The sequence below is a fragment of the Anarrhichthys ocellatus genome, unplaced genomic scaffold, assembly GCF_004355925.1.
Source record: "Anarrhichthys ocellatus isolate YVR2014 unplaced genomic scaffold, GSC_Weel_1.0 scaffold11, whole genome shotgun sequence".
NCBI classification, from domain to species: domain Eukaryota; kingdom Metazoa; phylum Chordata; class Actinopteri; order Perciformes; family Anarhichadidae; genus Anarrhichthys; species Anarrhichthys ocellatus.
The window spans coordinates 10409699-10420253 of record NW_022280041.1 but is presented as its reverse complement, the minus strand read 5'-3'; the positions used below and the strand labels follow the sequence as shown (position 1 = coordinate 10420253).

General features: G+C 45.2%; 1 protein-coding gene across 1 annotated transcript; it reads right to left on the bottom strand.

Annotated features, from left to right (window-relative positions):
• Window positions 1–3509: 3509 nt before the first annotated feature.
• Window positions 3510–6496, bottom strand: tmem256 (transmembrane protein 256). Its single transcript, XM_031851274.1, has 4 exons — window positions 6353–6496; window positions 5453–5490; window positions 4646–4726; window positions 3510–4110 (listed from the first exon to the last, which is right to left on the bottom strand). Exons 1-4 carry the CDS (start codon window positions 6429–6431, stop codon window positions 3967–3969), a joined length of 342 nt encoding a protein of 113 aa, XP_031707134.1. The 5' UTR covers window positions 6432–6496; the 3' UTR covers window positions 3510–3966.
• Window positions 6497–10555: the final 4059 nt, after the last annotated feature.

The window sequence follows — 10555 nt, the reverse complement described above, 5'->3', positions numbered from 1 at the left end:
TCTTTTTGTGAAGATTTAAGAGGTAGAAACATTCCAAAGTAGCAGTTTTATTGACAATCAATGTCACACATAAATCAATTAAGTATAAATGGTTAAGCAAGTTGATATTTTGTATACCAACTGCTAAAATAGTAGTATTGTACATCTTGTGTAGACGTAGCGAACATAAGGTGATCAGTACTAAAATGATTGCTATCTGCAGCCCTATGGTACATGTATAATAAAACATGACATATCGGTAAAGAGATGTGCTACATGTCTCACTCTGACTTATGAAACTCACACATTGCTGAATTCTCAAAGTTATAAAAACACCATAACACCAACCCCTACCGCCATCTAGCATCCCCCAGCTGGTTAGATAATGCCGCCCAGACATTGCATTGCTGCTGCTGGTAGTGGTTATGGTGATACGGTAACAATGGCAGCTCCCTGGCGTCGTCCCCTGAGCTCCTCTGATGCATGGCTGTCACCGCTGTGCCGCAGAAGTGAAATAATTGAGTATAAAGCCGTGAAACGGGGGAGTGGTGATGGGGCCTCAGTGTCCATTGAAGTGAGGGAATAATCCATCTGAGGGTGGGCTAGCGCTGACCATCGTTTAAGTGGCTTTGAAAAACCGGGACGGCCATTACAGACATTCTGCTTCACTGTTGCGAGGTGCCACTGCCTGATTGATGCCTGAGAGAGGATTTGGCGCTGCTGTGGTGTCTATTATACAGCAAGCACTTTAGTATATTGCCTGTGTGTGTGTGTGTCCCTGGGTAGATATTTGTGTGTGTCCCTGGTCCTTGTGAATAAGAGGGAGGAAGCTGTAGGTGATCATGTAAGATGGCCAGGTCACGTGTTTCATTCCAGGTCTTGAGGACCTGGAGCAGCACGCCTTTCCACAGTTGGCTCCTAAACGCGGTCCATCACCCTACTCGTTCACGACTGATGATTCTCACACACCAGCCCTCTTCATCTTCAACCAAAACAGACTCCGACCAAGAAATCAATGGAACTAGGAGCCGGTTCCCCCCCCCAAAGGAAGAAGCTGATGTAATTAAATCCGTGTGCAGTGTAAGAGAAATAAAGGACAGGAAAGCTTGTGAAGTGCAGGCGAAGTCCCCGGAGGTATAATTAACAATATCTGCTCCTTCTTTCTCTGACGCCCACTACAGTGCAGACAGATGCGGAGGCAAAGCCCCAGATGGACTCTCTGCCAGTGGGTTTGCTTGTGTAGACCATCCCGCTTTATAATGTGTGGTACATGCAGTGCCTACAAACAACATGGAATCAAGCGGGATCTGATGTGTTTTTCGTTTTTTACACTGACCATTGACGCCTTTAATACGACACGCATCTAAATCATCACAGGTGCAGCCAATAGGCCTTTTTAAAAAAGATATCACAGTAGGAAAAGCGGCCTCTGCTGTTCATGCTGGCTCACTCTCATTCTGTCATGGCCTACTGGGTCACTACCACAGAGCCATCGTTAATGTTATTAGTAACACCTGTGCTTTTCCTACATTGACGTGAAGTCTGCCGTGTCTGCACTCCAAGCAACTCGGCGAAGAGCCGATCGAAAAAGCATGAGTCAGGGGTTTCCAAGTCACAGAACATCCCTTGGAACACAGTTAAATCAATAATTTGCAACATGACAATCTGGCTTTAGACTACTTCTTGGCTAGGCAACTTCCGGAGGTCTGTGGTGGTTGTCTGGCAACTGCTTGAGGACAAACAGTCCAGCACATAACGCAACACAAGTCAAATGTTGAATTATTGTTGCGGATTTTGGTTATTCTTTTAATTGCGAGCTCGGTAGCTGTTTTGATTAGGATTTACTTAAGTGGATCTTGAGTTGGGATTGTTTTGTCACACTATACTGAACTTAATTACGTTACATTCCCCCCAATAGATTAGCACGGCTATCCTGAGGATAGATGGCAAAATGAATGTAGCAACATACTAATTGCTAATTTAGAGAGGGTGAAACAAATATTTTGTAGAGATCTTGTCTCACTTTGAAATTAGAGGGTCTTTTTTTCTGGGGGTCCGTATCAACAACAGCCCATTGAATCTACTTTACTCTGTAAACTGAGTAGAAAACAACCGATGCTAAGATAAGCACTACAAAGAGGGCTGAATAACTTTGAAAGTTACCGTAAAGGAGATTAATGCAGACACAAGCGTCTCACTTTCTATTTCTCCTCCTCTCGTGTGATCACACATTGAATGCGGAACATCGTGATCCAGCTGGATTTGAACAGCAACAGGATCCACTGACTGTCAGCTGCCAGGAGAGAAATATATTGCCCTAAAATAAGACTGCAGTGTGAAACTGGTCAAAATGTGTCGCTGACTTTTTGTCAGAGAATCACATGATTTTCACCCTCAAGTATTTAACGCGTATAGCTGAAGATTTGACGTTGGCACTTTAAATAGGCTGTGCACCCGATAACGTTCAGTCATGTGTCTCCCATGAATTTGAAAGTTGTGAGTCAGACATATGTGACTGGGCGTCGGAGCTTTCTTTGCTGCCCGATTGCTTGGTCCCGGAATAGCAGAATGCTTCCCAATAGCTGTTTAATTCTAATGAGGGTTTTATGAGTCGTGATCGAGAGCACATTGGCAATGTGTTCAGTCAATAGTGCCATCTCTTCTGTGCAGAGCCTCGGCTCATGTGCCGAGCAATTGACCCGAAGATTTATACAGCTATTTTCTAAAGGTCCCCCATTGGTGGGCCTATACAGTCAGGAAGGCAAATGAGTGTTTCAATGGATTTCACTTTCAATTTGAATGCGGAGTGGTTGGAACTCGGCCCCGGCTAAAGAGAGGCCATGGGTAATGAACTCCTTTGTGTCATGACACTTAAGAGGATCAAACGCTTGAGGCTGTGAAGACGTTCAGCACTGCGAGAGAGATGATTTAACATTGGCTGCTATAGGTGGTGAATCCTGAGTTTATCCACCGTCTGCTGAAAACCACACACTGAGGAGCCGTGTTCCACTCGCATTGGCGTCAGTCAATTGGGATTAGTTTGCATATCGGTATTGCAACAGCTGTAAACCCACCCGGGAGGCTTTGATGTATGGATGTACCCAAAATCAGCACTGGAGGTGGCCTGCAGAGGACTGTGTGGGTAGTACGAACTTTTGTCTGTCTGCATATGCTACGGGCAGCTGGTTAAGTCTGCATCAAACGGTGAACCTCGGCACGCTGAGCAGGTATGCGCTTACTATGGTCCCCATTTTAGAGTATTGGCGCGCCAACAAGCACTAAAAGCAAAGTTTTGCAAGCATTTAGTCTTAAATCAACCTTGTGGTGGCACTGACAAAGCAGATGTTAGTGGGGTTCATCTTCTGGGGACCATGAATGAAACGTAATAAAAACTTATCCATCAAACTAAAAGGGAAGGAGTCTCTGTCTGTATGACCGTATTATGTCATTCAAGTTTTTGACAACCGTTCATCCGATCAACTTCACCTTAGTGGGGACTGCACTAGTGTGGAAAAAATGTGCCAACCCAATTACATGTAGGAAAACAAAATTTATTTCATTTTAAAATACTTCACATTTATTTCTTCATCTTCACTGTATTTGCCATACCTATGCTATATAAATGCACAGAAATGTAGAAACTGTATTTACTGCAGTAGGGGGCAATATAGTAAAAACAAAGAAACAACAAGATATACGGTTTCATTCCCAATAGACAGTTGACATGACATTCAAAATGTTATGTCATGCCCTATTCATTTTGCCTATCTGTTTTAACTCAGTGACACCAATCACAAACAGACCGCAATGGTAGGAGAGTGATAATCCTGTTGTGACTTTATCTCCCGCTGACACCCACCACCCGGGACAGGGCGTGGTTTAGACGGGTGACATAACTCTCACACACTCTCCAGTTTGTCCATTAACAGCCTGACAGGTTTTGTGTCACGTGGTGGCCCCCGTGGAAGGGACGTGAACTGTCGCGGCTCAGAGAATCAGGGCCAGCCAGCCGGCGATCATAGCCATGCCCCCCATGGGAGCCATCTTGCGAAGACCAGGGTCCCCCGTCATGGCCTGGTGGTACAGGGAGCCACAGAACATCCCCATGCCCGCTATCAGGAGCGTACCAGCCTGTATTGAGGGGCAGAGAGATGTGAGACTCGTCAAACTGAACCTAAACACTATTAGACAGAAGTAGTGGGGTTATAAGAATAGCTCATTCTGAATTGGAGAAAGGAAGTATATGATGTCCAACAGGAAACACCGAGCCTGGAGGCAATGTGACAGCCAAGAGATCCTGATTGGTTTGGCCCCCACATGGATCACAGCTAATCTGGCTTGATTTTCAATCAAATCTTTTGTGGTTAATGGATCTTAATATAACCTTTACACTGCACATACTTGTCGTGTGCTGGGGATTCCATTTGTCATAATGTGATGAAGCCAGGACACACAAGACAAATCCTTAACGACAACTTCACTGCTCCTTTCCCAGCTGTTAGCCACGGGGTTGTAGTTACGGCTTAAAGGGAGACTGGTTTTCTGAGTGGGGAGTCGGGTCAGACGGGTAATGGCAGAATAACACCGTCACACTCGTTACATTTTTAAAAGGGACGCTCAAGTGCATCCAGCCCTGAGAGTTGGTATTACAGGCTGGCATACTCACCACAACGGGTTTGCCAGAGTGGGCAGCACCCAGCAGGGCCAGGCTGTGGTAGAAATGGTACTTGTTGGCGGTTTCAAAAAGCTGGAGAGACAAACACACGGAGACACAGAGGGTTCAGAAAACTTCTGCCTAGCAAAGCTAGCCCAGGGCTACTACTGTACAGTGTAAATGGACTACAAGACAGTGTTTAAAGGGTGACTTAGGTATGTTTCCAACCTTATTTTCCTGTGTTTTTTGTGTCAAAGTGACTAATGGGGACAACGTTTTTCTTAATTGAATTTGACTGATTGTTTTAAGGGACAACGCTGCAGACGGCAGCCACCAAACCCTGACAACCCTCACGTTTACACCGTTGTCTTCCGGCTACAAGTCACATGACACAATAACATGGGGAAATAGGGTCCAGGTTGAAGTTATCCTTTGAGTTGCTACTAGTGTAAAAGGGGAGTTGGTTACTATCATCCACCTATTGCATCATTTTAATCAATCAATGACTCTATTCTAAACAAGATATTTTAAAAGCCCTTTTCAATGTCTTTCGCCATTCAGAAAGTTTCCACATAAATATGTTTGGAAAAGAAACCAAACTCACAGGCACTTGAGTAAAAAAACAACAACACTGCTACAGTAAGTCTAAATTTGAGCACTAAACTAAAACCAATCTCCAAACTGCATAATCAAGATCATGATCTCTGAAGTAGAAACTGTATTAGGAAACTACGGAACAAATCAAGTGGTGAAGGTTTGAAAAAAAAAAATAATGTAATATCACAATATGCGATCACAGTGGGCCTACTACATACATACCACTCTCTGGTAGTCATCAGGGTCGCTGTTTTTGAAACCTAAAGAAAGAAATATGGAAGAGAAAAGGACAATATGTATGCGATATGAATTAAATATGACTTTCACATATAATCTGACGCACTTAATGACAACTTTAATGGCAAACAACCAACTTCCCTTTAGTTCTCCACACGCTATTTTGGTAATTATTATTAATGGATCACGAGGCCCTTAAGGGCTTGAAGCTTTGTGTCAGTTTATACCAGTGGTTCTCAACAAGGGGTCCGGGGACCCCCAGGGGTCCTTGCGGGAGTTCCAGAAAAATGTCGAATACCGGTAGTTAATTTGGACTATTTCATTCACCATAGAAGTGAACCCAATGTGAGTGAGAGTCATAGAAGGGGCTATGATCATGGATGTCACGGTCATCGTCTCAGCTTTAGTTGACAGCTATAGAATTCTGGTATTAATCATATCTAACAAACTAAATATTAACAGATGGAAGTCCGTAAAGCGAAATCTTATTAAAGGGGGGTCCGTGACTTAATGTGTCTCAATTTAGGTGTCCTTGACACGAACCACGTTTGCCTGGTGGAGGAAGTAAGCCTTCCTCCACCATGTCTCACAATGGGAGCGTGTCACCTTGATTACACAAAGTGTATATTTGACTAAAACAACACGCTGCTTGGTGTGTCTTTTGGATGCCGAATGAATCATCAGCCCAAGACACATAAACACAGCCGGTATTTGTTATTTTAGCGTCACGCAGCTGCGTCGGTACAGAAGACAATCTTGAATTGGCATTTTTTGGGACGGAGGCTGGAGTGGTAAGCGTTGACATGGCAGTGTTTTCCGGACTGTGTAACGATACTTAGACACTTGTGCATGAGTGTGGACTGTAAGCTAACGTAGACATCCTACCGTGAGCCCCGTATGCCCCTGCTGCCACTGCAGAAGCCCCCGACAGAGCCGCTAACCTTCGGACAACAGACGTAGTCATGTTTCGCAGGCGCGTGTGTATCCGACAAGCGGAAGACTGACCGAAACGGTGCCTTCACTGTCCTCTGATAAATGCCTACCTCTGAAATAAGGGATTACGGAACATGGTCCTTGCTCGCTCTCTCTCTCTCTCTCTCTCTCTCTCTCTCTCTCTCTCTCTCTCTTTCTCTTTATGTACCTCAATTGTGGGATTTTTAAGTCTATTATTCGGCTCACGGACGTTTCAATGCCTCAATTGTTTATTTAATTTCCAAATGATTTATCTGCAAACAGCAAGTAAAAAAAGAAATGCATGTACCAGACGGCCAACAAAGAATACAAAACAATGACATAGGTGAGTCGTCCGCATGTTATGCTAATTACGACATTCCGCTGAGTCCATGAAGGCGGCATCACAGAGAGCCGATTCTGCGCTCGAGCCAAAGGTTCCTGGCTGCCAGGCACATCCGTTATCCGTGTGGAGGCTTGAACCAAAATGGCGTATGCCATGCTACAGTTTCAGCCCACGGGCAAACGTCATAACTCTACCAAATAGACCTGACACTGACATGACACTTCAGCAGTCTAGTGATACCTCAGGCTTCGTAGGATATGTGGCCTTTATCATGTGAGCATTTCATACTCTCGACCCACTGGTCACTTCGGACTTTCAATGCTTTCATTTGATATTGCAGGATACACTGTGCAACCAGGATGAAAGTAAAAATAAAATGTTGTTCTGTTTTTGTGTATTGAATCAGAACAGAAAAAAGGCTCATACTCACTGTTATTCAGTCACCTCTAGTTCTCAAATGGAAAAAGAAAATCCGATAGTTTCTTTTATTTTTACCTTTGCTTTGTTTAAGGCTTCACATCTGAAATGCATTATTCATGGCAGGGCTGAATTGTACTCTGGTGCTGCTTTTGTATGAATAATTAATTTCTCTGGGGTTGCGTGGCTTTAGAAAGGGTCTTTAATGCTCCGCTTTTTTTTCAGCATCGGCGTATGCACCAAATTGCCACATAACACTGAATGATAGGCTCAGCGGTCCGGACGGTGCATTAGTGTCCAGCACTTTGCAATTTGGCCATCACTGCAATTTAAACACTGGTGATTTTCTCTGCAGAGGTGTTGGGGACTCATGTTGATGTAACCCCTTTGATGAAAACACACTGATCCCTGCAGAGAGCCCACCAAAAGGGGGTGCTGTATCGCTTTCTAATATGCTAAAGTTTGAGTTAGCGTGTGTGTGTGTGTGTGTGTGTGTGTGCGTGTGGAGGGGGCGTGGGGGACTTCTTCCAATTATCATATTGAAATTACTCAGGGTCACACTGCATTACCGGAGAGCCGCTAGACCACAGTTTCCGTCGAGTCTCGTCCTTAGCTGACTTTGACACAGCGCTAACACAATGCATACAATTAACACATCTTAATGACCATGTAGCTAATTAAAAATAAGCCCCGTGAGTCGCAGGCCCTCATCATCAACTCCCGAACCAAACCTGTGGCCAGCGGGTGCTTGTGTTAGCGTGCGCGTGGACTTTCCCTTGGCATGATGTCTGTGGAGCCCTTTCCGCATGTTGGGTTGTGTGCAGAAGGATGCTTGCTTACTGTGCACACACTCCACTTGAAATCCACGAGCACACACATACACACACACACACATAGGTAATTTTCATTCTGGCCCATGGCAGATGGGACAGCAAGGGCAACAATGAAGTATGGCTTTACAGCAATTGTTGTCGCGGACGAGCAGCAATCTCCAAGTCCCAGCAGCCGTGAGGTTCCTTCCAAGAGTCAATATCCATCTCACTTCAGCCATCCTCCCACCCGCCTCTCCTCTCCGGCGACTTCTTCACCCGTCCACAAACCTTGGTGTGTTTGAATAGAGGCCTGTGCATGTATGTGTGTGATCCCCTGAGATTGTTTGCCCCCCCGGGCTTGTCTTGCGATCGAGCTGCCGTCCGAGGAAAACATTCAGCTCTGGCGGAAAACAGTCAAGCGGCCGACACGCAGAACATTACTCGCTTTACAACGAGGGTATCGACCAAGCGCCTCCTTCCAAATTGGAACCGGTGGCTTGTCTTGCAACCTGCACGTTTGCATGACAGCTGCTGTATTTCATCCTGGTGCCACCTTTTCTTTGTGGTGAAGATGATAATGGTGGGGTGTGAGGATGACAGAGAAAGATGCCTTCCAAGGAATGCTTCCATCTCCACATTTTAAAACAAGTGTATCTCACTTTTCTTTCAGTTTAATGTAGGCCTACTGCCCAGGGTTGTTTTCAAAATCCAATTTCCAATTCTTGTTAACTTGTTAAGGTATATCTAGTGGCAATGCGTCTTTGTTCTATAAGGGAATTTTAATGCATGGCAGGTAAAGTGGAAGCAGCCGGTCTAGTCGGCATAAAAATAAACATTGTGCTTTGTTTGTCGTTAGCAGGTAACAAGACAGATGGGAACACTTCGGCGAGGCCTCACAGTTGTCATTATTTAAAGGACTGTGATAGACTCTGAGTGATCTTTTCTGAAATGGGAATCATGTATGGTCATACTGTTGGGAATGTCAGAAGTGTCATCCGTCTCCCCCACTGTCACATGCTCTAATGTCTCCGAGTGGAAAAGCGGAGGGGGGGGACAGCCAAAATAAAAAACAGGACGGCTCCGTCCTGCCAGCAATGGAATATCCTTGTGTGCCGAAAGCTTTGCCCGCTGGCCGGCGTGCTCCCGTCCTCCGACGGATTTAAAAAAAAGAACCCAACATTTCTGAAATTCTCAATTTACCTTGATGTGTTTTGACGGGTTGCAGCCCCTCACTGTCTCCTGCTTGCTTTGAGGAGCCAATTATCTATCCGTTAGGGCACTTTCATGTCTCCCGAGATGTTTAGTCGCAAACGTACGTATTGTGCCCCTGAGTCACGGCTTTTCATGCTCCGGCCCTGTCACTTGTCGATGTCACCGCATCCCTTTCAGCGAAGAAGGGAAGAATGAGTGGGAGAGGGAGAGGAAGGGAGGTAGAGAGAGAGAGAGAGAGAGAGAGAGAGAGAGAGAGAGAGAGAGAGATGGAAGAGACGGGCCTGTCAAGTGACATTTTGTCTGGGCGTCCAAGCTATTGTGTGCTAGGGGAGACAACACCAGTCATTGTCATTACACTGGCTGGCAGAGCGGCACATACACCGGACTAAGACAGCCCCAGGTGCGCGCACACACACACACACACACACACACACACACACATGCACACACACATGCACACACACACAAACACACAATAGTATTTGTCTCCATTCTCATGCCTGCACTGAAAATATTGTTTTGTGGATGTTTTCAGCAAAGCAGCTCCATTTTCTTCTTCTTTTGTTGCTAGCGTGGCAGGTTGTTTCTGCACGTGCAGCTCCGCACTACACAATGAAAGCACATTGGACTCATTATTAATCCACTGAATGATATTGAAACTAAGTCTCTCTCTCTCTCTCTCTCTCTCTGCTGGATGTCAGGTTGTTTGTACCCAGCATTTTTGCACGAGTATAAAAACAAGCACTCGAGTATTTAATCTCAAATATGCATACACACACACACACACACACACACACACAAAGTTGCGGTTTCAGCCAGCTCCCCACGCTGAGCGAGCATAATTAGCACACTCGTTAATTAAACTCATCTGCATCTCTCTTCAAAGGAGATCGATGCAAATGTGTAGGATTTAGCCACTGGCGGCAATTAGGCCAAAAGAAATCCTAGCTGGAGAAAGTCGGTTACAGCGAGGCAAAGTCGGCTCCATCGCTGGGAATGAATGGGTTTTCCGCCCCTGCACTGAGCGCATGATGGAATCCAAAATGAATGCTGTCATTTACTCTCCTGTCAAATCTAGTTCTGTTTAATCACGTTTGGTACCAGCCCTCCTGGTTATCACACAATCCCAGGCTTTGAGGTACAAGTATTGGTTGTGCAACCGAAATCCTGATGTATCTTATTCATCTGTGCAGTTGAGCTCCGACAGTGTTGAAAAACACATCAGTGAGCCACACAGGTTCTTTTATGACCATGAACGCACACACTGTAGTCTATTTTAACTCAAGGAAGCAACTTGTGGAGAAGATTCCCTCTTTTTTAGAAGTCCCTCTTCCAGCTCATAGTCCATCT